We start from the raw sequence: 27637 nt of genomic DNA, 5'->3' as shown, positions 1-27637 counted from the left end.
AGAAATCCTTACAAACTACATGCTGCACTGTTGCTCCTATCTATACCAGGGCCTTGGGTCTGATGTCATCATCTCTTGTCTGACAGGTAGCGGAGGTGGAGCTGTGTGAGGTCCTATGTTCTCTGCAGAGTATGAGAGACACTTGCCGGGCTTTGATGGAATATTTCTGTGAAGATGACTCCACGTTCCGGTTGGAGGAAATGTGTCTCGTTTTCACCACCTTCTGCACCAAGTTCATGTCTGCTATTCAGGTGAGCTGCAAACACGTTCATGTTCCTTCATGTTCCTGACTAATGCGCTTCTCATGTGGTCACACTTACCACTGGCTCTTGGCTGATAACCAGTTTTTCAGCAGTGGGGAACATGGGTTTTGGAAAATAGAATCCGTGTAGTCACTAAAGGACTATCTATGATCATAGAGATTTGAGCCCCACCAATTGCGGGTCATGAGGGCCTGGTGGTTCCACTCAATTACTACTTATAAGAATGGCAGTGAGAACCTGTGGTCAGTAAGTGGTAACGGGGCACCTCAACTTGGGCCTCCTCCTCCAGTTTGACCTGTGATGTGAAGAATGCAGAGGGCGAGTTTTGAGATGACGGGTTATACCACGTAGAAGGCAATTATTGCACATGATCTCCTCGTAATCTTGGCTGTTTGGGACATTGTCTACCCCATCTGTGATGTTTTCAGTACACCGGTTACCGCTCATTCTTACCTTTTAATGCTGGTCTACCTCACATCCTACGTTAACCATTTCTTGACCGTTTGTACAGAAGGAAATAATCATCACTACTTCACTTGTATATCATTTTCCCATCTGCAGGAGAACCGAGAGCGTGAGAAGGCTGAACATCGGAAGGAACGTCTAGAGAAACGACGTTCAATAGCAAGTTGTTCCTCACAAGACAAAGACCTTCAAGATGTGGAATTGGAGTTTTTGATGCTTCGTTTTCCCCGCAGAAGTCGCCCAAGTAGAGGTCCACGGCCTCTCCCTCGTAGCCACTCAATGGAGGTCCTTAATACTTCACCCCTGAGTGGTGCATTGCCCAAAGCCTCTGTGAGCACCTCAACCAACGTGACCGTGGAGCCCATCAGGGAGGAGGATGATCACATTGCAGAGAGCAGGCAGGGTCACGGACTGAGGAGACAACGAGAGGACAGCACAGAATCTGAGGGAACACAGGAGACTCCTGGAAAGATGAACAGGAGACATACACTTGGCTGCCTCCCTTCTTACAGAGCAGAAGAGGAGGTGCAATCCATTCTTATTACCTCCCCAGTAGCATCTTCTACGGATTCATTGGTATTAACTTGTGAGCCAGGCTCCCGCTCCTACCCATGCTCTCCCAATGTGAACTCCATCAGCCAGGTTCTAAAATTCAGTACTCCAGATAGTTCTCAGAGGGACCCTCCCTCTCCTACCTCAGGCACCCCAAGCCCTTTCCGTCTGGGAGGACTCTTTCAGAGGAGAGGAAATTTAAAGAGCCCTGAACCTCTAACCATCCAACTATTGGATGGCTCCCCACGAGGAGGCAGTGAGGCCTCGGCACTCACCACCTTTCTGAGGCGTTTTGACAATGCACTTCGATCACCAAAATAAGAAACAAAGGATCCAAACTTCTGGCAACTTTACCATGGTATCTTCTAATGTCACCAGCATTGGCTATCGAAGCCTCATCCAGATGGTCACCAGGGCATTGGATGGTTCCTGCACCAGGAGGGTGACCCCCCATACCTCTTAATCATGTTTCTTGTGTTTTAATCATTGACCAGTCATAGAAGTCATTCGGGGGGTGGGGGTAAATCGGCTGTGTCCCCGACTGACCCATTGTTACTAGGAGAGGGTTCCAGAGGAGGCCTGCTTCGTGCCGGACTCTCATGTTCCTCTCTGCTGACTATTTTACTTTGATCTGGGACGTTATTAGAAGACACAGCTCTACCATTTTATGGTTCTTAAATGTCCATGCTGGACCGTTCTGCCCCGGCAGGTATTCCCATTGCGCCCCTGGCCAGGCACAATCTTAAAATGTTTTTTCATTTTCCTTTTTAACTGTGAACAGGACAGTTTGTATGTGGATTTAATAAAGGGGATTTATTCTGGAGCGACAAAGCTCTGCGTCCCACCGTGCTGTGGAGGGGAGACCTGCTGGTCAGAAGGGCCGATCAGTCTGCTCCGCTGTAGTGGGTAGATTATTGGCCCGTATCGGAGGGTGTCGCTAGCAAGTGATGTCAGGGGCACGAAACAAGACTTGGGAATATAGGGGAAATGATGGGAAATGTAGTCTGCACCCCCACCCCGTGCTGCAGAAAAGTCAACTCATGACCTCATCCCCAATAGTAATAGACCTGTGAGGGCTCGAGTCAACCCATCGCTGGGAACGGTCTGGTCCAGGTCATCTCACAGGACAGGCGGACCTCCGGTACCTCGCCTACTGCAGTGCCCATTGTTGGGCCACTTTCACATCAGTATTTATGTGCCAAAGCAAGGAGTGGGACCTACAGGGAGTATAATGGAGAGACCTGCAGGACTTCCATGTCTGGACCAAGTGCGCTCCTGATCCAGGCCTTGGCTCTCATTATACAACTTGGAAGCCTCATTCACACGTCAGTGTTTTCTCAGTGATTGTGAGTCTCCACAGAGATCAGCTGTGATGAAAAGCTCTGCTCCTGGTTTAGGCTCACAATCACTGATGGAAATCACTGACCGAACACTGACGTATGAACGAGGCATTACACTGAGCCCAGAATACGGTGCAAAGGGGAGGCCTGAAAGCTGCCGACCACATTCTTAGAGGCGCGGCGCTCCCGTCTATGCCATCACTGTAACGTCACACAGACGAGGCATACAGCTGAGCTCATCTGGATGTGATAACGGTGCTCCGTCCATAACTCTGGCCACGTCTGAGGGTCCCGATCACACAGAACGGGCTTTCATCTTCTGATGACGATGAGCTACATGAGGGAGAAACGCGCTGCGTGTGTGAGCGTGGTCTCATCCTTCTGACCTCTGCTCCTCGGACAACATTATCATGATTTCTAAGGCTGTGTGTCCCTGTCAGGACTGTATCTACTGGATGACACTGACGGCATTATGTCAGGACAGTCGTTTCGAGGTCTGGCAGGGACACACAGCATCTGAAATCATGATAATGCTGTGTGCTCCTAGCAGAGGTCCGAACAGGAAGTCGCACTAAGGCCAAGTTCACACGTCTTCAATTACATGGTCCGTTATTTCGAGCCAGAACCAGTAGTGAAGCCTCCACAGAAATAATGGAAAGATCTGCACCCGGCTTTGGCTCCCAGTAACTGAAGTGTGAACTGGGCCTTACACGCAGCAGGCTGGCTCCCAGTAACTGAAGTGTGAACTGGGCCTTACACGCAGCATGCTGGCTCCCAGTAACTGAAGTGTGAACTGGGCCTTACACGCAGCAGGCTGGCTCCCAGTAACTGAAGTGTGAACTGGGCCTTACACGCAGCAGGCTGGCTCCCAGTAACTGAAGTGTGAACTGGGCCTTACACGCAGCAGGCTGGCTCCCAGTAACTGAAGTGTGAACTGGGCCTTACACGCAGCAGGCTGCTCGCACTGACCTTACTGGTCTGAGTCTCGCCTTCCGCTGGACTTGGGTTCAATCTGTTCAGTCCACTTCTTCAGAACTTCTATACAAAATCTGAAGTATTCGCACCCCACCACTACTGTGCCCCGCCCCATCACTACTGTGCCCACTCCATCACTACTGTGCCCACTCCATCACTACTGTGCCCACTCCATCACTACTGTGCCCACTCCATCACTACTGTGCCCACTCCATCACTACTGTGCCCACTCCATCACTACTGTGCCCACTCCATCACTACTGTGCCCACTCCATCACTACTGTGCCCACCCCTGGACCTGGTCATAAAATGCTCCAAAGTTTAGCGCATTTCTACCCAACGTCACATAAAGTTATGAAACCGATTTTGAAGAAGATGTGGCAGAAGAATCCCCCGTGTCTGGCTTTCCAATATGACGAGGCGTGCCACGTGACGGCGTGCCCTAAAGAATTCAAACCTATAAAATCTGACCAAACATATGATCCGGCCCAAGCCACGTGAGGAAGCTGGTGGAGCGGCAGTGTAAAGCATTGGATTAGTGGGGGATGTTATTTATCAGGCGTACACACCATATTTGTGCCTTTTTGCCACTTTTCTAAAATGGAATAGAAAGGGTTTATCAGGAGGAGAAGGCGGAGGAGCCGCAGATTGACTTCAGTTTAAACTGGATCAAGGCTACACAAGCAGTGATGAGCAAATCCGGACATCCGGCGGTCCGCGCATCCCGATACACAAGCCTCTAGGTCAGCGATGGCCGACCTGCGGCTCTCCAGCTCTTCCTGTACTCGCATTCTATTCTACCGCTCACTCTGCTCCTCTTCCAATAGTCGCATTCTATTCTACCGCTCACTCTGCTCCTCTTCCAATAGTCGCATTCTATTCTACCGCTCACTCTGCTCCTCTTCCTCTACTCGCATTCTATTCTACCGCTCACTCTGCTCCTCTTCCTCTACTCGCATTCTATTCTACCGCTCACTCTGCTCCTCTTCCTGTACTCGCATTCTATTCTACCGCTCACTCTGCTCCTCTTCCTGTACTCGCATTCTATTCTACCGCTCACTCTGCTCCTCTTCCAATAGTCGCATTCTATTCTACCGCTCACTCTGCTCCTCTTCCTGTACTCGCATTCTATTCTACCGCTCACTCTGCTCCTCTTCCTGTACTCGCATTCTATTCTACCGCTCATTCTGCTCCTCTTCTTCTAGTCGCATTCTATTCTACCGCTCACTCTGCTCCTCTTCTTCTACTCGCATTCTATTCTACCGCTCACTCTACTCCTCTTCCTCTACTCGCATTCTATTCTACCGTTCACTCTGCTCCTCGTCCTGTACTCGCATTCTATTCTACCGTTCATTCTGCTCCTCTTCTTCTAGTCGCATTCTATTCTACCGCTCACTCTGCTCCTCTTCCTCTACTCGCATTCTATTCTACCGTTCACTCTGCTCCTCTTCCTGTACTCGCATTCTATTCTACCGCTCACTCTGCTCCTCTTCCTCTACTCGCATTCTATTCTACCGCTCACTCTGCTCCTCTTCCTCTAGTCGCATTCTATTCTACCGCTCACTCTGCTCCTCTTCTTCTACTCGCATTCTATTCTACCGTTCACTCTGCTCCTCTTCCAATAGTCGCATTCTATTCTACCGCTCACTCTGCTCCTCTTCCTCTACTCGCATTCTATTCTACCGCTCACTCTGCTCCTCTTCCTCTACTCGCATTCTATTCTACCGCTCACTCTGCTCCTCTTCCTCTATTCGCATTCTATTCTACCGCTCACTCTGCTCCTCTTCCTCTACTCGCATTCTATTCTACCGTTCACTCTGCTCCTCTTCCTCTAGTCGCATTCTATTCTACCGCTCACTCTGCTCCTCTTCCTCTACTCGCATTCTATTCTACCGTTCACTCTGCTCCTCTTCCTCTAGTCGCATTCTATTCTACCGCTCACTCTGCTCCTCTTCCTCTACTCGCATTCTATTCTACCGCTCACTCTGCTCCTCTTCCTCTATTCGCATTCTATTCTACCGCTCACTCTGCTCCTCTTCCTCTACTCGCATTCTATTCTACCGTTCACTCTGCTCCTCTTCCTCTAGTCGCATTCTATTCTACCGTTCACTCTGCTCCTCTTCCAATAGTCGCATTCTATTCTACCGCTCACTCTGCTCCTCTTCCTCTACTCGCATTCTATTCTACCGCTCACTCTGCTCCTCTTCCTCTACTCGCATTCTATTCTACCGCTCACTCTGCTCCTCTTCCTCTATTCGCATTCTATTCTACCGCTCACTCTGCTCCTCTTCCTCTACTCGCATTCTATTCTACCGTTCACTCTGCTCCTCTTCCTCTACTCGCATTCTATTCTACCGCTCACTCTGCTCCTCTTCCTCTACTCGCGTTCTATTCTACCGCTCACTCTGCTCCTCTTCCTCTACTCGCATTCTATTCTACCGCTCACTCTGCTCCTCTTCCTCTACTCGCATTCTATTCTACCGCTCACTCCGCTCCTCTTCCTCTAGTCGCATTCTATTCTACCGCTCACTCTGCTCCTCTTCCTCTACTCGCATTCTATTCTACCGCTCACTCTGCTCCTCTTCCTCTACTCGCATTCTATTCTACCGCTCACTCTGCTCCTCTTCCTCTAGTTGCATTCTATTCTACCGTTCACTCTGCTCCTCTTCCTCTACTCGCATTCTATTCTACCGCTCACTCTGCTCCTCTTCCTCTACTCGCATTCTATTCTACCGCTCACTCTGCTCCTCTTCTTCTACTCGCATTCTATTCTACCGTTCACTCTGCTCCTCTTCCAATAGTCGCATTCTATTCTACCGCTCACTCTGCTCCTCTTCCAATAGTCGCATTCTATTCTACCGCTCACTCTGCTCCTCTTCCAATAGTCGCATTCTATTCTACCGCTCACTCTGCTCCTCTTCCTCTAGTCGCATTCTATTCTACCGCTCACTCTGCTCCTCTTCTTCTACTCGCATTCTATTCTACCGCTCACTCTGCTCCTCTTCCTCTACTCGCATTCTATTCTACCGTTCACTCTGCTCCTCTTCCTCTACTCGCATTCTATTCTACCGCTCACTCTGCTCCTCTTCCTCTACTCGCATTCTATTCTACCGCTCACTCTGCTCCTCTTCCTCTACTCGCATTCTATTCTACCGCTCACTCTGCTCCTCTTCCTCTACTCGCATTCTATTCTACCGCTCACTCTGCTCCTCTTCCTCTATTCGCATTCTATTCTACCGCTCACTCTGCTCCTCTTCCTCTATTCGCATTCTATTCTACCGCTCACTCTGCTCCTCTTCCTCTACTCGCATTCTATTCTACCGCTCACTCTGCTCCTCTTCCTCTACTCGCATTCTATTCTACCGCTCACTCTGCTCCTCTTCCTCTAGACGCATTCTATTCTACCGCTCACTCTGCTCCTCTTCCTCTAGTCGCATTCTATTCTACCGCTCACTCTGCTCCTCTTCCTCTACTCGCATTCTATTCTACCGTTCACTCTGCTCCTCTTCCTCTAGTCGCATTCTATTCTACCGCTCACTCTGCTCCTCTTCCTCTACTCGCGTTCTATTCTACCGCTCACTCTGCTCCTCTTCCTCTACTCGCATTCTATTCTACCGCTCACTCTGCTCCTCTTCCTCTACTCGCATTCTATTCTACCGCTCACTCCGCTCCTCTTCCTCTAGTCGCATTCTATTCTACCGCTCACTCTGCTCCTCTTCCTCTACTCGCATTCTATTCTACCGCTCACTCTGCTCCTCTTCCTCTACTCGCATTCTATTCTACCGCTCACTCTGCTCCTCTTCCTCTAGTCGCATTCTATTCTACCGTTCACTCTGCTCCTCTTCCTCTACTCGCATTCTATTCTACCGCTCACTCTGCTCCTCTTCCTCTACTCGCATTCTATTCTACCGCCCAATCTGCTCCTCTTCCTCTAGTCGCATTCTATTCTACCGCTCACTCTGCTCCTCTTCCTGTACTTGCATTCTATTCTACCGCTCACTCTGCTCCTCTTCCTCTACTCGCATTCTATTCTACCGCTCACTCTGCTCCTCTTCCTCTACTCGCATTCTATTCTACCGCTCACTCTGCTCCTCTTCTTCTAGTCGCATTCTATTCTACCTCTCACTCTGCTCCTCTTCCGCTAGTCGCATTCTATTCTACCGCTCACTCTGCTCCTCTTCCTGTACTCGCATTCTATTCTACCGCTCACTCTGCTCCTCTTCTTCTAGTCGCATTCTATTCTACCGCTCACTCTGCTCCTCTTCCTCCACTCGCATTCTATTCTACCGCTCACTCTGCTCCTCTTCCGCTAGTCGCATTCTATTTTACCGCTCACTCCGCTCCTCTTCCTCTAGTCGCATTCTATTCTACCGCTCACTCTGCTCCTCTTCCTGTACTCGCATTCTATTCTACCGCTCACTCTGCTCCTCTTCCTGTACTCGCATTCTATTCTACCGCTCACTCTGCTCCTCTTCCTCTACTCGCATTCTATTCTACCGCTCACTCTGCTCCTTTTCCTCTACTCGCATTCTATTCTACCGCTCACTCTGCTCCTCTTCTTCTAGTCGCATTCTATTCTACCTCTCACTCTGCTCCTCTTCCGCTAGTCGCATTCTATTCTACCGCTCACTCTGCTCCTCTTCCTGTACTCGCATTCTATTCTACCGCTCACTCTGCTCCTCTTCCTGTACTCGCATTCTATTCTACTGCTCCTCTTCCTCTACTCGCATTCTATTCTACCGCTCACTCTGCTCCTCTTCCTGTACTCGCATTCTATTCTACCGCTCACTCTGCTCCTCTTCCTCTAGTCGTATTCTATTCTACCGCTCACTCTGCTCCTTTTCCTCTACTCGCATTCTATTCTACCGCTCACTCTGCTCCTCTTCCTCTAGTCGCATTCTATTCTACCGCTCACTCTGCTCCTCTTCCTCTACTCGCATTCTATTCTACCGCTCACTCTGCTCCTCTTCCTCTACTCGCATTCTATTTTACCGCTCACTCCGCTCCTCTTCCTCTAGTCGCATTCTATTCTACCGCTCACTCTGCTCCTCTTCCTGTACTCGCATTCTATTCTACCGCTCACTCTGCTCCTCTTCCTGTACTCGCATTCTATTCTACCGCTCACTCTGCTCCTCTTCCTGTACTCGCATTCTATTCTACCGCTCACTCTGCTCCTTTTCCTGTACTCGCATTCTATTCTACCGCTCACTCTGCTCCTCTTCCTCTACTCGCATTCTATTCTACCGCTCACTCTGCTCCTCTTCTTCTAGTCGCATTCTATTCTACCGCTCACTCTGCTCCTCTTCCTCTACTCGCATTCTATTCTACCGTTCACTCTGCTCCTCTTCCTCTAGTCGCATTCTATTCTACCGCTCACTCTGCTCCTCTTCCTCCACTCGCATTCTATTCTACCGCTCACTCTGCTCCTCTTTCTCTAGTCGCATTCTATTCTACCGCTCACTCTGCTCCTCTTCCTCTACTCGCATTCTATTCTACCGCTCACTCTGCTCCTCTTCCTCTACTCGCATTCTATTCTACCGCTCACTCTGCTCCTCTTCCTCTACTCGCATTCTATTCTACCGTTCACTCTGCTCCTCTTCCTGTACTCGCATTCTATTCTACCGCTCACTCTGCTCCTCTTCCTCTACTCGCATTCTATTCTACCGCTCACTCTGCTCCTCTTCCTGTACTCGCATTCTATTCTACCGCTCACTCTGCTCCTCTTCCTCTACTCGCATTCTATTCTACCGCTCACTCTGCTCCTCTTCCTCTAGTCGCATTCTATTCTATCGCTCACTCTGCTCCTCTTCCTCTAGACGCATTCTATTCTACCGCTCACTCTGCTCCTCTTCCTCTACTCGCATTCTATTCTACCGCTCACTCTGCTCCTCTTCCTCCACTCGCATTCTATTCTACCGCTCACTCTGCTCCTCTTCCTCTACTCGCATTCTATTCTACCGCTCACTCTGCTCCTCTTCCTCTATTCGCATTCTATTCTACCGCTCACTCTGCTCCTCTTCCTCTACTCGCATTCTATTCTACCGCTCACTCTGCTCCTCTTCCTGTACTCGCATTCTATTCTACCGCTCACTCTGCTCCTCTTCCTCTACTCGCATTCTATTCTACCGCTCACTCTGCTCCTCTTCCTCTACTCGCATTCTATTCTACTGCTCCTCTTCCTCTACTCGCATTCTATTCTACCGCTCACTCTGCTCCTCTTCCTGTACTCGCATTCTATTCTACCGCTCACTCTGCTCCTCTTCCTGTACTCGCGTTCTATTCTACCGTTCACTCTGCTCCTCTTCCTGTACTCGCGTTCTATTCTACCGCTCACTCTGCTCCTCTTCCTCTAGTCGCATTCTATTCTACTGCTCACTCTGCTCCTCTTCCTGTACTCGCATTCTATTCTACCGCTCACTCTGCTCCTCTTCCTGTACTCGCATTCTATTCTACCGCTCACTCTGCTCCTCTTCCTGTACTCGCATTCTATTCTACCGCTCACTCTGCTCCTCTTCCTGTACTCGCATTCTATTCTACCGCTCACTCTGCTCCTCTTCCTCTACTCGCATTCTATTCTACCGCTCACTCTGCTCCTTTTCCTGTACTCGCATTCTATTCTACCGCTCACTCTGCTCCTCTTCCTCTACTCGCATTCTATTCTACCGCTCACTCTGCTCCTCTTCTTCTAGTCGCATTCTATTCTACCGCTCACTCTGCTCCTCTTCCTCTACTCGCATTCTATTCTACCGCTCACTCTGCTCCTCTTCCTCTACTCGCATTCTATTCTACCGTTCACTCTGCTCCTCTTCCTCTAGTCGCATTCTATTCTACCGCTCACTCTGCTCCTCTTCCTCCACTCGCATTCTATTCTACCGCTCACTCTGCTCCTCTTCCTCTAGTCGCATTCTATTCTACCGCTCACTCTGCTCCTCTTCCTCTACTCGCATTCTATTCTACCGCTCACTCTGCTCCTCTTCCTCCACTCGCATTCTATTCTACCGCTCACTCTGCTCCTCTTCCTCCACTCGCATTCTATTCTACCGCCCAATCTGCTCCTCTTCCTCTACTCGCATTCTATTCTACCGCTCACTCTGCTCCTCTTCCTCTACTCGCATTCTATTCTACCGCTCACTCTGCTCCTCTTCCTGTACTCGCATTCTATTCTACCGCTCACTCTGCTCCTCTTCCTCTACTCGCATTCTATTCTACCGCTCACTCTGCTCCTCTTCCTCTACTCGCATTCTATTCTACCGCTCACTCTGCTCCTCTTCCTCTACTCGCATTCTATTCTACCGCTCACTCTGCTCCTCTTCCTCTAGTCGCATTCTATTCTACCGCTCACTCTGCTCCTCTTCCTCTAGTCGCATTCTATTCTACCGCTCACTCTGCTCCTCTTCCTCTACTCGCATTCTATTCTACCGCTCACTCTGCTCCTCTTGCTCTACTCACATTCTATTCTACCGCTCACTCTGCTCCTCTTCCTCTACTCGCATTCTATTCTACCGCTCACTCTGCTCCTCTTCCTCTAGTCGCATTCTATTCTACCGCCCAATCTGCTCCTCTTCCTCTACTCGCATTCTATTCTACCGCTCACTCTGCTCCTCTTCCTCTACTCGCATTCTATTCTACCGTTCACTCTGCTCCTCTTCCTCTACTCGCATTCTATTCTACCGCTCACTCTGCTCCTCTTCCTGTACTCGCGTTCTATTCTACCGCTCACTCTGCTCCTCTTCTTCTAGTCGCATTCTATTCTACTGCTCACTCTGCTCCTCTTCCTGTACTCGCATTCTATTCTACCGCTCACTCTGCTCCTCTTCCTGTACTCGCATTCTATTCTACCGCTCACTCTGCTCCTCTTCCTGTACTCGCATTCTATTCTACCGCTCACTCTGCTCCTCTTCCTCTACTCGCATTCTATTCTACCGCTCACTCTGCTCCTTTTCCTGTACTCGCATTCTATTCTACCGCTCACTCTGCTCCTCTTCCTCTACTCGCATTCTATTCTACCGCTCACTCTGCTCCTCTTCCTCTACTCGCATTCTATTCTACCGTTCACTCTGCTCCTCTTCCTGTACTCGCATTCTATTCTACCGTTCACTCTGCTCCTCTTCCTCTAGTCGCATTCTATTCTACCGCTCACTCTGCTCCTCTTCCTCCACTCGCATTCTATTCTACCGCTCACTCTGCTCCTCTTCCTCTAGTCGCATTCTATTCTACCGCTCACTCTGCTCCTCTTCCTCTACTCGCATTCTATTCTACCGCTCACTCTGCTCCTCTTCCTCCACTCGCATTCTATTCTACCGCTCACTCTGCTCCTCTTCCTGTACTCGCATTCTATTCTACTGCTCCTCTTCCTCTACTCGCATTCTATTCTACCGCTCACTCTGCTCCTCTTCCTGTACTCGCATTCTATTCTACCGCTCACTCTGCTCCTCTTCCTCTAGTCGTATTCTATTCTACCGCTCACTCTGCTCCTCTTCCTCTAGTTGCATTCTATTCTACCGCTCACTCTGCTCCTCTTCCTCTACTCGCATTCTATTCTACCGCTCACTCTGCTCCTCTTCCTCTACTCGCATTCTATTCTACCGCTCACTCTGCTCCTCTTCCTCTACTCGCATTCTATTCTACCGCTCACTCTGCTCCTCTTCCTCTAGTCGCATTCTATTCTACCGCTCACTCTGCTCCTCTTCCGCTAGTCGCATTCTATTCTACCGCTCACTCTGCTCCTCTTCCTCTAGTCGCATTCTATTTTACCGCTCACTCCGCTCCTCTTCCTCTAGTCGCATTCTATTCTACCGCTCACTCTGCTCCTCTTCCTGTACTCGCATTCTATTCTACCGCTCACTCTGCTCCTCTTCCTGTACTCGCATTCTATTCTACCGCTCACTCTGCTCCTCTTCCTCTAGTCGCATTCTATTCTACCGCTCACTCTGCTCCTCTTCCTGTACTCGCATTCTATTCTACCGCTCACTCTGCTCCTCTTCCTCTAGTCGCATTCTATTCTACCGCTCACTCTGCTCCTCTTCCTCTACTCGCATTCTATTCTACCGCTCACTCTGCTCCTTTTCCTGTACTCGCATTCTATTCTACCGCTCACTCTGCTCCTCTTCCTCTACTCGCATTCTATTCTACCGCTCACTCTGCTCCTCTTCTTCTAGTCGCATTCTATTCTACCGCTCACTCTGCTCCTCTTCCTGTACTCGCATTCTATTCTACCGTTCACTCTGCTCCTCTTCCTCTAGTCGCATTCTATTCTACCGCTCACTCTGCTCCTCTTCTTCTAGTCGCATTCTATTCTACCGTTCACTCTGCTCCTCTTCCTCTACTCGCATTCTATTCTACCGTTCACTCTGCTCCTCTTCCTCTAGTCGCATTCTATTCTACCGCTCACTCTGCTCCTCTTCCTCCACTCGCATTCTATTCTACCGCTCACTCTGCTCCTCTTTCTCTAGTCGCATTCTATTCTACCGCTCACTCTGCTCCTCTTCCTCCACTCGCATTCTATTCTACCGCTCACTCTGCTCCTCTTCCTCTACTCGCATTCTATTCTACCGTTCACTCTGCTCCTCTTCCTGTACTCGCATTCTATTCTACCGCTCACTCTGCTCCTCTTCCTCTACTCGCATTCTATTCTACCGCTCACTCTGCTCCTCTTCCTGTACTCGCATTCTATTCTACCGCTCACTCTGCTCCTCTTCCTCTACTCGCATTCTATTCTACCGCTCACTCTGCTCCTCTTCCTCTACTCGCATTCTATTCTACCGTTCACTCTGCTCCTCTTCCTCTAGTCGCATTCTATTCTACCGCTCACTCTGCTCCTCTTCCTCCACTCGCATTCTATTCTACCGCTCACTCTGCTCCTCTTTCTCCAGTCGCATTCTATTCTACCGCTCACTCTGCTCCTCTTCCTCTACTCGCATTCTATTCTACCGCTCACTCTGCTCCTCTTCCTCCACTCGCATTCTATTCTACCGCTCACTCTGCTCCTCTTCCTCTACTCGCATTCTATTCTACCGCTCACTCTGCTCCTCTTCCTCTATTCGCATTCTATTCTACCGCTCACTCTGCTCCTCTTCCTCTACTCGCATTCTATTCTACCGCTCACTCTGCTCCTCTTCCTGTACTCGCATTCTATTCTACCGCTCACTCTGCTCCTCTACTCGCATTCTATTCTACCGTTCACTCTGCTCCTCTTCCTCTACTCGCATTCTATTCTACCGCTCACTCTGCTCCTCTTCCTCTACTCGCATTCTATTCTACCGCTCACTCTGCTCCTCTTCCAATAGTCGCATTCTATTCTACCGCTCACTCTGCTCCTCTTCCAATAGTCGCATTCTATTCTACCGCTCACTCTGCTCCTCTTCCTCTACTCGCATTCTATTCTACCGTTCACTCTGCTCCTCTTCCTCTACTCGCATTCTATTCTACCGCTCACTCTGCTCCTCTTCCTCTACTCGCATTCTATTCTACCGTTCACTCTGCTCCTCTTCCTCTACTCGCATTCTATTCTACCGCTCACTCTGCTCCTCTTCTTCTACTCGCATTCTATTCTACCGTTCACTCTGCTCCTCTTCCTCTACTCGCATTCTATTCTACCGCTCACTCTGCTCCTCTTCCTCTACTCGCATTCTATTCTACCGCTCACTCTGCTCCTCTTCCATTAGTCGCATTCTATTCTATCGCTCACTCTGCTCCTCTTCCTCTAGTCGCATTCTATTCTACCGCTCACTCTGCTCCTCTTCCTCTAGTCGCATTCTATTCTACCGCTCACTCTGCTCCTCTTCCTCTAGTCGCATTCTATTCTACCGCTCACTCTGCTCCTCTTCCTCTAGTCGCATTCTATTCTACCGCTCACTCTGCTCCTCTTCCTCTACTCGCATTCTATTCTACCGCTCACTCTGCTCCTCTTCCTCTACTCGCATTCTATTCTACCGCTCACTCTGCTCCTCTTCCTCTACTCGCATTCTATTCTACCGCTCACTCTGCTCCTCTTCCTCTACTCGCATTCTATTCTACCGCTCACTCTGCTCCTCTTCCTCTACTCGCATTCTATTCTACCGCTCACTCTGCTCCTCTTCCTCTACTCGCATTCTATTCTACCGCTCACTCTGCTCCTCTTCTTCTAGTCGCATTCTATTCTACCGCTCACTCTGCTCCTCTTCCTCCACTCGCATTCTATTCTACCGCTCACTCTGCTCCTCTTCCGCTAGTCGCATTCTATTTTACCGCTCACTCCGCTCCTCTTCCTCTAGTCGCATTCTATTCTACCGCTCACTCTGCTCCTCTTCCTGTACTCGCATTCTATTCTACCGCTCACTCTGCTCCTCTTCCTGTACTCGCATTCTATTCTACCGCTCACTCTGCTCCTCTTCCTGTACTCGCATTCTATTCTACCGCTCACTCTGCTCCTTTTCCTGTACTCGCATTCTATTCTACCGCTCACTCTGCTCCTCTTCCTCTACTCGCATTCTATTCTACCGCTCACTCTGCTCCTCTTCTTCTAGTCGCATTCTATTCTACCGCTCACTCTGCTCCTCTTCCTCTACTCGCATTCTATTCTACCGCTCACTCTGCTCCTCTTCCTCTACTCGCATTCTATTCTACCGTTCACTCTGCTCCTCTTCCTCTAGTCGCATTCTATTCTACCGCTCACTCTGCTCCTCTTCCTCCACTCGCATTCTATTCTACCGCTCACTCTGCTCCTCTTCCTCTAGTCGCATTCTATTCTACCGCTCACTCTGCTCCTCTTCCTCTACTCGCATTCTATTCTACCGCTCACTCTGCTCCTCTTCCTCTACTCGCATTCTATTCTACCGCTCACTCTGCTCCTCTTCCTCTACTCGCATTCTATTCTACCGCTCACTCTGCTCCTCTTCCTCTACTCGCATTCTATTCTACCGCTCACTCTGCTCCTCTTCCTGTACTCGCATTCTATTCTACCGCTCACTCTGCTCCTCTTCCTCTACTCGCATTCTATTCTACCGCTCACTCTGCTCCTCTTCCTGTACTCGCATTCTATTCTACTGCTCCTCTTCCTCTACTCGCATTCTATTCTACCGCTCACTCTGCTCCTCTTCCTGTACTCGCATTCTATTCTACCGCTCACTCTGCTCCTCTTCCTCTAGTCGTATTCTATTCTACCGCTCACTCTGCTCCTCTTCCTCTAGTCGCATTCTATTCTACCGCTCACTCTGCTCCTCTTCCTCTACTCGCATTCTATTCTACCGCTCACTCTGCTCCTCTTCCTCTACTCGCATTCTATTCTACCGCTCACTCTGCCCCTCTTCCTCTACTCGCATTCTATTCTACCGCTCACTCTGCTCCTCTTCCTCTACTCGCATTCTATTCTACCGCTCACTCTGCTCCTCTTCCTCTAGTCGCATTCTATTCTACCGCTCACTCTGCTCCTCTTCCTCTAGTCGCATTCTATTCTACCGCTCACTCTGCTCCTCTTCCTCTACTCGCATTCTATTCTACCGCTCACTCTGCTCCTCTTCCTCTACTCGCATTCTATTCTACCGCTCACTCTGCTCCTCTTCCTCTACTCGCATTCTATTCTACCGCTCACTCTGCTCCTCTTCCTCTACTCGCATTCTATTCTACCGCTCACTCTGCTCCTCTTCCTCTACTCGCATTCTATTCTACCGTTCACTCTGCTCCTCTTCCTCTACTCGCATTCTATTCTACCGTTCACTCTGCTCCTCTTCCTGTACTCGCATTCTATTCTACCGCTCACTCTGCTCCTCTTCCTCTACTCGCATTCTATTCTACCGCTCACTCTGCTCCTCTTCCTCTAGTCGCATTCTATTCTACCGCTCACTCTGCTCCTCTTCCTCTACTCGCGTTCTATTCTACCGCTCACTCTGCTCCTCTTCCTCTACTCGCATTCTATTCTACCGCTCACTCTGCTCCTCTTCCTCTACTCGCATTCTATTCTACCGCTCACTCTGCTCCTCTTCCTCTACTCGCATTCTATTCTACCGCTCACTCTGCTCCTCTTCCTGTACTCGCGTTCTATTCTACCGTTCACTCTGCTCCTCTTCCTCTAGTCGCGTTCTATTCTACCGTTCACTCTGCTCCTCTTCCTCTAGACGCATTCTATTCTACCGCTCACTCTGCTCCTCTTCCTCTAGTCGCATTCTATTCTACCGCTCACTCTGCTCCTCTTCCTGTACTCGCGTTCTATTCTACCGTTCACTCTGCTCCTCTTCCTGTACTCGCGTTCTATTCTACCGCTCACTCTGCTCCTCTTCCTCTACTCGCATTCTATTCTACCGCTCACTCTGCTCCTCTTCCTCCACTCGCGTTCTATTCTACCGCTCACTCTGCTCCTCTTCCTCTACTCGCATTCTATTCTACCGCTCACTCTGCTCCTCTTCTAGTCGCATTCTATTCTACCGCTCACTCTGCTCCTCTTCCTGTACTCGCGTTCTATTCTACCGTTCACTCTGCTCCTCTTCCTGTACTCGCGTTCTATTCTACCGCTCACTCTGCTCCTCTTCCTCTACTCGCATTCTATTCTACCGCTCACTCTGCTCCTCTTCCTCCACTCGCGTTCTATTCTACCGCTCACTCTGCTCCTCTTCCTCTACTCGCATTCTATTCTACCGCTCACTCTGCTCCTCTTCTAGTCGCATTCTATTCTACCGCTCACTCTGCTCCTCTTCCTCTACTCGCATTCTATTCTACCGCTCACTCTGCTCCTCTTCCTCTACTCGCATTCTATTCTACCGCTCACTCTGCTCCTCTTCCTCCACTCGCGTTCTATTCTACCGCTCACTCTGCTCCTCTTCCTCTACTCGCATTCTATTCTACCGCTCACTCTGCTCCTCTTCCTCTACTCGCATTCTATTCTACCGCTCACTCTGCTCCTCTTCCTCTACTCGCATTCTATTCTACCGCTCACTCTGCTCCTCTTCCTCTACTCGCATTCTATTCTACCGCTCACTCTGCTCCTCTTCCTCTAGTCGCATTCTATTCTACCGCTCACTCTGCTCCTCTTCCGCTAGTCGCATTCTATTTTACCGCTCACTCCGCTCCTCTTCCTCTAGTCGCATTCTATTCTACCGCTCACTCTGCTCCTCTTCCTGTACTCGCATTCTATTCTACCGCTCACTCTGCTCCTCTTCCTGTACTCGCATTCTATTCTACCGCTCACTCTGCTCCTCTTCCTCTACTCGCATTCTATTCTACCGCTCACTCTGCTCCTTTTCCTGTACTCGCATTCTATTCTACCGCTCACTCTGCTCCTCTTCCTCTACTCGCATTCTATTCTACCGCTCACTCTGCTCCTCTTCTTCTAGTCGCATTCTATTCTACCGCTCACTCTGCTCCTCTTCCTCTACTCGCATTCTATTCTACCGTTCACTCTGCTCCTCTTCCTCTAGTCGCATTCTATTCTACCGCTCACTCTGCTCCTCTTCCTCCACTCGCATTCTATTCTACCGCTCACTCTGCTCCTCTTTCTCTAGTCGCATTCTATTCTACCGCTCACTCTGCTCCTCTTCCTCTACTCGCATTCTATTCTACCGCTCACTCTGCTCCTCTTCCTCTACTCGCATTCTATTCTACCGTTCACTCTGCTCCTCTTCCTCTAGTCGCATTCTATTCTACCGCTCACTCTGCTCCTCTTCCTCCACTCGCATTCTATTCTACCGCTCACTCTGCTCCTCTTTCTCTAGTCGCATTCTATTCTACCGCTCACTCTGCTCCTCTTCCTCTACTCGCATTCTATTCTACCGCTCACTCTGCTCCTCTTCCTGTACTCGCATTCTATTCTACCGCTCACTCTGCTCCTCTACTCGCATTCTATTCTACCGTTCACTCTGCTCCTCTTCCTCTACTCGCATTCTATTCTACCGCTCACTCTGCTCCTCTTCCTCTACTCGCATTCTATTCTACCGCTCACTCTGCTCCTCTTCCTCTAGTCGCATTCTATTCTACCGCTCACTCTGCTCCTCTTCCTGTACTCGCATTCTATTCTACCGCTCACTCTGCTCCTCTTCCTCTACTCGCATTCTATTCTACCGCTCACTCTGCTCCTCTTCCTCTACTCGCATTCTATTCTACCGCTCACTCTGCTCCTCTTCCTCTACTCGCATTCTATTCTACCGCTCACTCTGCTCCTCTTCCTCTACTCGCATTCTATTCTACCGCTCACTCTGCTCCTCTTCCTCTACTCGCATTCTATTCTACCGCCCAATCTGCTCCTCTTCCTCTACTCGCATTCTATTCTACCGCTCACTCTGCTCCTCTTCCTCTACTCGCATTCTATTCTACCGCTCACTCTGCTCCTCTTCCTCTACTCGCATTCTATTCTACCGCTCACTCTGCTCCTCTTCCTCTACTCGCATTCTATTCTACCGCTCACTCTGCTCCTCTTCCTGTACTCGCATTCTATTCTACCGCTCACTCTGCTCCTCTTCCTCTACTCGCATTCTATTCTACCGCTCACTCTGCTCCTCTTCCTCTACTCGCATTCTATTCTACCGCTCACTCTGCTCCTCTTCCTCTACTCGCATTCTATTCTACCGCTCACTCTGCTCCTCTTCCTCTACTCGCATTCTATTCTACCGCTCACTCTGCTCCTCTTCCTCTACTCGCATTCTATTCTACCGCTCACTCTGCTCCTCTTCCTCTAGTCGCATTCTATTCTACCGCTCACTCTGCTCCTCTTCCTCTACTCGCATTCTATTCTACCGCTCACTCTGCTCCTCTTCCTCTACTCGCATTCTATTCTACCGCTCACTCTGCTCCTCTTCCTCTACTCGCATTCTATTCTACCGCTCACTCTGCTCCTCTTCCTCTAGTCGCATTCTATTCTACCGCTCACTCTGCTCCTCTACTCGCATTCTATTCTACCGTTCACTCTGCTCCTCTTCCTCTACTCGCATTCTATTCTACCGTTCACTCTGCTCCTCTTCCTCTACTCGCATTCTATTCTACCGCTCACTCTGCTCCTCTACTCGCATTCTATTCTACCGTTCACTCTGCTCCTCTTCCTCTACTCGCATTCTATTCTACCGCTCACTCTGCTCCTCTTCCTGTACTCGCATTCTATTCTACCGCTCACTCTGCTCCTCTTCCTGTACTCGCATTCTATTCTACCGCTCACTCTGCTCCTCTTCCTCTACTCGCATTCTATTCTACCGCTCACTCTGCTCCTCTTCCTCTACTCGCATTCTATTCTACCGCCCAATCTGCTCCTCTTCCTCTACTCGCATTCTATTCTACCGCTCACTCTGCTCCTCTTCCTCTACTCGCATTCTATTCTACCGCTCACTCTGCTCCTCTTCCTCTACTCGCATTCTATTCTACCGCTCACTCTGCTCCTCTTCCTCTACTCGCATTCTATTCTACCGCTCACTCTGCTCCTCTTCCTCTACTCGCATTCTATTCTACCGCTCACTCTGCTCCTCTTCCTCTACTCGCATTCTATTCTACCGCTCACTCTGCTCCTCTTCCTCTACTCGCATTCTATTCTACCGCTCACTCTGCTCCTCTTCCTCTACTCGCATTCTATTCTACCGCTCACTCTGCTCCTCTTCCTCTAGTCGCATTCTATTCTACCGCTCACTCTGCTCCTCTTCCTCTACTCGCATTCTATTCTACCGCTCACTCTGCTCCTCTTCCTCTACTCGCATTCTATTCTACCGCTCACTCTGCTCCTCTTCCTCTACTCGCATTCTATTCTACCGCTCACTCTGCTCCTCTTCTTCTACTCGCATTCTATTCTACCGCTCACTCTGCTCCTCTTCCTCTACTCGCATTCTATTCTACCGCTCACTCTGCTCCTCTTCCTCTAGTCGCATTCTATTCTACCGCCCAATCTGCTCCTCTTCCTCTACTCGCATTCTATTCTACCGCTCACTCTGCTCCTCTTCCTCTACTCGCATTCTATTCTACCGTTCACTCTGCTCCTCTTCCTCTACTCGCATTCTATTCTACCGTTCACTCTGCTCCTCTTCCTGTACTCGCATTCTATTCTACCGCTCACTCTGCTCCTCTTCCTCTACTCGCATTCTATTCTACCGCTCACTCTGCTCCTCTTCCTCTAGTCGCATTCTATTCTACCGCTCACTCTGCTCCTCTTCCTCTACTCGCGTTCTATTCTACCGCTCACTCTGCTCCTCTTCCTCTACTCGCATTCTATTCTACCGCTCACTCTGCTCCTCTTCCTCTACTCGCATTCTATTCTACCGCTCACTCTGCTCCTCTTCCTCTACTCGCATTCTATTCTACCGCTCACTCTGCTCCTCTTCCTGTACTCGCGTTCTATTCTACCGTTCACTCTGCTCCTCTTCCTCTAGTCGCGTTCTATTCTACCGTTCACTCTGCTCCTCTTCCTCTAGACGCATTCTATTCTACCGCTCACTCTGCTCCTCTTCCTCTAGTCGCATTCTATTCTACCGCTCACTCTGCTCCTCTTCCTGTACTCGCGTTCTATTCTACCGTTCACTCTGCTCCTCTTCCTGTACTCGCGTTCTATTCTACCGCTCACTCTGCTCCTCTTCCTCTACTCGCATTCTATTCTACCGCTCACTCTGCTCCTCTTCCTCCACTCGCGTTCTATTCTACCGCTCACTCTGCTCCTCTTCCTCTACTCGCATTCTATTCTACCGCTCACTCTGCTCCTCTTCTAGTCGCATTCTATTCTACCGCTCACTCTGCTCCTCTTCCTGTACTCGCGTTCTATTCTACCGTTCACTCTGCTCCTCTTCCTGTACTCGCGTTCTATTCTACCGCTCACTCTGCTCCTCTTCCTCTACTCGCATTCTATTCTACCGCTCACTCTGCTCCTCTTCCTCCACTCGCGTTCTATTCTACCGCTCACTCTGCTCCTCTTCCTCTACTCGCATTCTATTCTACCGCTCACTCTGCTCCTCTTCTAGTCGCATTCTATTCTACCGCTCACTCTGCTCCTCTTCCTCTACTCGCATTCTATTCTACCGCTCACTCTGCTCCTCTTCCTCTACTCGCATTCTATTCTACCGCTCACTCTGCTCCTCTTCCTCTAGTCGCATTCTATTCTACCGTTCACTCTGCTCACTCTGCTCCTCTACTCGCATTCTATCGCTCACTCTGCTCCTCTTCCTCTACTCGCATTCTATTCTACCGCTCACTCTGCTCCTCTTCCTCTACTCGCATTCTATTCTACCGCTCACTCTGCTCCTCTTCTAGTCGCATTCTATTCTACCGCTCACTCTGCTCCTCTTCCTCTACTCGCATTCTATTCTACCGCTCACTCTGCTCCTCTTCCTCTACTCGCATTCTATTCTACCGCTCACTCTGCTCCTCTTCCTCTACTCGCATTCTATTCTACCGTTCACTCTGCTCACTCTGCTCCTCTACTCGCATTCTATTCTATCGCTCACTCTGCTCCTCTTCCTGTACTCGCATTCTATTCTACCGCTCACTCTGCTCCTCTTCCTGTACTCGCATTCTATTCTACCGCTCACTCTGCTCCTCTTCCTGTACTCGCATTCTATTCTACCGCTTAGGCCCCTTTCACACGGGCGAGTATTCTGCGCGGATGCGATGCGTAAGGTGAACGCATTGCACCCGCACTGAATACCCACCCATTCATTTCTATGGGGCTGTTCACATGAGCGGTGATTTTCACGCATCACTTGCTGCGATTTTCACGCAACGCACATGTTCTATATTGTGTGTTTTTCATGTAACGCAGGCCCCATAGAAGTGAATGGTATTGCATGAAAATCGTAAGCATCCGCAAGCAAGTGCGGATGCGGTGCGATTTTCACGCCTGGTTGCTAGGAGACGATCGGGATGGAGACTCGATCATTATTATTATTTTCCCTTATAACATGGTTATAAGGGAAAATAACAGCATTCTGAATACAGAACACATAGTAAACTAGCGCTGGAGGGGTTAAAAAAATAAATAAATAATAATTTAACTCATCTTAGTCCACTTGATAGCGCAGCCGGCATCTCTTCTGTCTTCTTTCTTTAGGACCTGGGTTAAGGACCTTTGATGACGTCACTCCGGTGATCACATGATCTTTTACCATGGTGATGGATCATGTGATGACCGGAGTGACATCATCAAAGGTCCTTAACCCAGGTCCTAAAGAAAGAAGACAGAAGAGATGCCGGCTGCGCTATCAAGTGGACTAAGGTGAGTTAAATTATTTAAAAAAATTAACCCCTCCAGCGCTATTGTACTATCCGTTCTGTATTCAGAATGCTGTTATTTTCCCCTATAACCATGTTATAAGGGGAAATAATACAATCTACAGAACACCGATCCCAAGCCCGAACTTCTGTGAAGAAGTTCTGGTTTGGGTACCAAACATGCGTGATTTTTCTCACGCGAGTGCAAAACGCATTACAGTGTTTTTCACTTGCGCAGAAAAAATCGCGGGTGTTTTCCCGCAACGCCCGTGTGAAAACGGCCTTAGTCGGCTCTAGTTCTACCATTTTCTCCGGTTCACATTCTATTATTCTGCTCTTCGCGTTCTTCTCCTTTCTAGGAGCGCACACACGTGGCGGACGCGGAGCTCCTGCTCAGTGCACCCGCTGACGTTGTCCACTGTAACGCTTCCTAAGGATTTCCTCTTTGTTCCTTTTGACGTCTCTTCCCTCTGATGCCAGGAGGCCGTAGTCCAGCGGTCAATCAGCGGACCGGCGCGCTTGGGCCACTTCTACTATCATTTTATGCTGCTAGTTGTTAGAATTTTTGTCCAGAGTGAGACGAGTGCACCCCCTGCGGCCTTACTGGTCTCTGTACAGAGGCAAGGCTTACGGGAGGATTTACATGGCGGTCATTTATTATGGCCCACTATGTCAGTTTCAAGTAACCCCACAAGGTTTTTGTTTTCATCATCCTCAGCACTGGGGGGCAGGCAATGGGCCGACGTTCCATCTTTATCCAGTGGTAAATGACACTGAAGTCTGAGGTGCATGGACTGCCGGAGGAGGCACGTGCCTCATTATACATGAAGCACATTCTCCGGCAGTGCAAACCCTGATCTCTCCTGCAGAGAGTAGTCATCATTGTGCAGTCCTGTGATGTACACCCGGTTCAGATATTAGACACCTCCCGCAGGGAAGAAGTGAGGAGCCGGGGCCACGGTGACAGATGGCTTTATTTGCAGCGAGCTGTTCAATGTGTACAATACAAAGAGCCCTGGGTCCCAGCGTCATCCTGGACCACTGAGCTTACACTCTAGTATGTGACTCCCCATAAATGATTATATGTTCTGGAAGTGAAGCAGAAAGGATATAGACCAGGGCTGCCCTCCAGATGCTGTAAAACTACAACTCCCACCATGCCCTGCTGTACGCTGTCCAGGCATGCTTGGAGGTGTAGTTTTGCTGCAGGGTCCTGACAAGCACGCTCTGTCTGATGAGCCCAGAGCGGCCGCTCTTTGCAGGAATTCTGACGCTAAAACACATATGGAAGATCCAGTCATGTGACTGCGCCAGTATCTCTATCCCACCCCCATGTCTGGAGCTCGGATCCTGATGCGTCTTAGGCCGGTTTCACTTCGCCATTTCTTTTTCCGTTCTTCCGATCCAGCAGGAGAACAGAAAGAAAACGGATTCTTTATTTTGCTCGGTCCAATCTGAGAGCCGTTATTCCTGACGGCAGGAGAAGTCCTCATTGACGGACGTTTTCTTGTGGCTAAAACAGATGCTCAAAATAGCGGATCCGTTTTTTTTTGTTCTCTGTTCTTCTGACGGATCAGAAGAGGAAATGGAACGGTGAATTTAGACCCTGCGATATTCGATTAAATACATGATAATTATTACTGCTCCATGTCTGATCCAACAAGGAAAAGCAGGACCACCCGAGAGACGGGCTCGCGGAGGTTGTCACTCATATTCCCATGTACGGCCATGCAGTGTGTAACAACCTCTGCACACTGCCCCCAATCACATTCATTCTTCACCATGTCTGCCATCTTCCCGACACTTACTGGTAACCGCAGCGGCTCGGCCAATCGGTGCTGGTTTTATGTGCATGTGACTTGGCGAGAAGCAGGAAGTTACATTCATGACAGTGCATACAAAATAAATGTAAAAAACTAAATACAGTGAAAACGTAAAAAAATAAAAACAATGAGCTGCAGACGGCAAACCCCCCCAAAGCCCCAGGACCGTGGAGACAGATATGGCAGCCATGCTGGACTGGCACCACTTCTGCAGTATTTGGCACAAGGTATCCCAGCGGGGTCTACACCGCGGCACACTGCTGATGAAATGCCAATCAAATAAAAAAACGTACAGAAATAAAATGTCCGGATGTCACCCAGGACCAGGGTGCGGTCACACATGTCATCAGTACAACAGCTGCAGCCTTCATAACCTCATGGGGGCGGGGAGGAGCCTGGGCCAGGTCACCATGTGGGCGGAGCTTATGAGAACAGCATGCTGGGAAACCCCGAAACCGGCTGAGACCCTGTTTACCTTTCAGGAGGTTACATTCAGAGCTGCACCCTGTGCCCTGCTCTACTGAAGGATGACCCATGTCTGTCCCGGGAGCAGCGGAGACCACACGTGTGACGCCCCACATCCAAGGCGTGTACTACTGGCAGATACAGCATGGCCACGGACTGTCCAGAAAGGGCTCGTCTACTTCCATCGTAATACGTATCCCATCAGTGCAAATGTCCTCAGCCACAGGGTGAAGCTCGCTGGCGCCGATCGATCCCACCAGTCATCGGTTGGCTTGCAAACAGCGCGGTGGAGACAATGGCTCATCCGCATTCCTCTCTACATGTCGTAAACATTTAGCAGCGTCCATAGCAGGAACTCCGGGTGGAGGACAGAAGAAAGCGGGAGGATAGAGGTCAATAGACGTCACTTGTGCAGAAGACAGAGGGGCACCGCAGCGTCTGGCACTAGGACAAGGAACTGGCGGCTTAGGATGGACAAGGAAACACCACTTCAGGAAGAATAAACAGAGAGCGGGCAGACGTCATGTACACGGCACGGACAGCTGAGCCCGCCGAGCCTCCTGTCCCTCAATATCACTGCAGATACCTGTAGACCTTGAAGCAATGGTTTCCCGAGTCAGCAACCACCACATGACCATCAGAGGTGAGCGCCAGCCCCTGTGGACCATACAGGGGGTCAGCCATGGTGTTAATGTAGGACAGAAATGAGCCAGAACTGTCAAACACCTGGGATGCAATATGATGGAGGATGGGAGAGAAGAGGAGGAAGACAAGACGTTAATAGGGGCCCCAGTGGAAGTGTGTGCGCTGCGAGAAGCGCCCTACCAGGGCCAGGACTCTACCTACTGCTACCACATAAGAGCAACTGGAAACCCCCCCATTCTTCAGACTTGTGTGATCCTTCCCCTTCATTGCCTCCCAAGACCCTAACAAGTTACCTGGGCAGACGCCCTCCCCTCAAGTATTTGGTCCCCACCTGAATCCGGCTGTTTCCCCAGTCAGCCACGATGATGTTTCCATTAGAATCCACAGCGACTCCGGTGGGGGCGTTAAACTGACCGTTCCCCTCTCCGTGAGAGCCAAACTTAAAGAGGAATTCTCCTTCTGCGCTGTACACCTGCACAGACAATATGGATGGAGTCACACAAAGTAGGAGCATGTTCACACGTGGTGCATTTCTGGGCACAGAGACAGCGTAAAATCTCAACATGTGACCATCAAAGAAGGAGCAGGAGTGTAGCCTCTCGGAAGAGATTACAGGTGAAGACAGAGAGGGGCCGCTCGTCATACCACAGAAGGGATCTCCTGGGAAAACCCACGGGTGCCACGCACTGTGACATTAGCTCACCTTCACTGAATGGTTGTGGAAATCCGTCACTATAATCTCATTCTTGTTATTGACGGCCACAAAATGGGGACCTGGGAACAAAGCGGAAGTAAACAACCGGTGATGGAAAGCCCCGCCCACAACACACCCTTCCAACCACCACACAGCTCCCACTACAGGCTCCGCCCATTAGTACACAAGCGCCTCCCACTGAGACGTCTCTACCAATCAGAGCCATAATTACCATCGAGACTCGCGGTCTGCTGCTTATCTCCTGGATTGCGGCCTCCAAATCTTCCCACCAGCTTCCCATTCGACTGAAAGATGAAGATGCAGCAGGACTTGTTGTCCACAACAATCAGATGTCCATTTCGGTCCACCGCCACTCCCTTAGGACCCATAAGACGACCGACACCCACCTTGTTCTAAAGACATAGGGCAGAAAGCGACAATGAGAGAAAGCCCACAGAAGAGACAGCTGCACCTACACAAAGCAGAGAGGAAGACCGTCCGTATCGCCATGACACCAAGAAGAGAGAAAGATGGCCGCCACTGACACAGACACCAAGCAGAGAGAAAGAGGCAACCAGAACCGACACTTGACACCAAAGAGGAAGAGGCAACCAGAACCAAAACATAAAACCAAGAAGAGAGAAAGAGGCAACTACAACCAACACATGGAACCAAGCAGAGAGGAAGAGGCAACCAGAACCGACACATGGAACCAACAGAGAGGAAGAGGCAACCACAACAGACACATGCAACCAACAGAGAGGAAGAGGCAACCACAACAGACACATGCCACCAAGAAGAGAGGAAGAGGCAACCACAACCGACACATGACACCAAGCAGAGAGGAAGAGGCAACCAGAACCGACACATGACACCAAGCAGAGAGGAAGAGGCAACCAGAACCGACACATGATACTAAGCAGAGAGGAAGAGGCAACCAGAACCGACACATGGAACAAAGAAGAGAGGAAGAGGCAACCAGACCCGACACATGAAACCAAGAAAAGAGGAAGAGGCAAACACAACCGACACATGACACCAAGCAGAGAGGAAGAGGCAACCAGAACCGACACATGGAACCAACAGAGAGGAAGAGGCAACCAGAACAGACAACACCAAGAAGAGAGGAAGATGCAACCAGAACAGACACATGCCACCAAGAAGAGAGGAAGAGGCAACCACAACCGACACATTGAACCAAGGAGAGAGGAAGAGGCAACCACAACCGACACATGACACCAAGCAGAGAGGAAGAGGCAACCAGAACCGACACATGAC

The 27637-nt window shown here is 49.9% G+C and overlaps 2 protein-coding genes across 3 annotated transcripts in view; one reads left to right on the top strand and one right to left on the bottom strand.

Annotated features, from left to right (window-relative positions):
• Nucleotides 1-2027, top strand: part of LOC120996645 (FH2 domain-containing protein 1-like) — a 97302-nt gene extending 95275 nt beyond the window's left edge. For both annotated transcript variants that reach the window (XM_040426701.1, XM_040426702.1), the window contains 2 exons: nt 87-251; nt 825-2027. In XM_040426701.1, coding sequence (XP_040282635.1) covers nt 87-251; nt 825-1601 — 942 coding nt within the window. In that variant the 3' untranslated portion in view covers nt 1602-2027. The remainder of the gene's footprint in view (nt 1-86; nt 252-824) is intronic.
• A 22263-nt stretch (nt 2028-24290) lies between these two features.
• The window catches only part of TRIM3 (tripartite motif containing 3), a 42685-nt gene continuing 39338 nt past the window's right edge, over nt 24291-27637 (bottom strand). Inside the window, 4 exon segments of the mRNA XM_040426700.1 lie at nt 24291-25746; nt 25997-26137; nt 26369-26439; nt 26592-26772. Of these exon segments, the coding sequence (XP_040282634.1) occupies nt 25594-25746; nt 25997-26137; nt 26369-26439; nt 26592-26772 (546 nt within the window). The 3' untranslated portion in view covers nt 24291-25593.

Source organism: Bufo bufo, chromosome 3 (assembly GCF_905171765.1).
Source record: "Bufo bufo chromosome 3, aBufBuf1.1, whole genome shotgun sequence".
Classification (NCBI taxonomy): domain Eukaryota; kingdom Metazoa; phylum Chordata; class Amphibia; order Anura; family Bufonidae; genus Bufo; species Bufo bufo.
The sequence above is the reverse complement of the archived record's forward strand: the minus strand, read 5'-3'. Positions and strand labels throughout refer to the sequence as shown.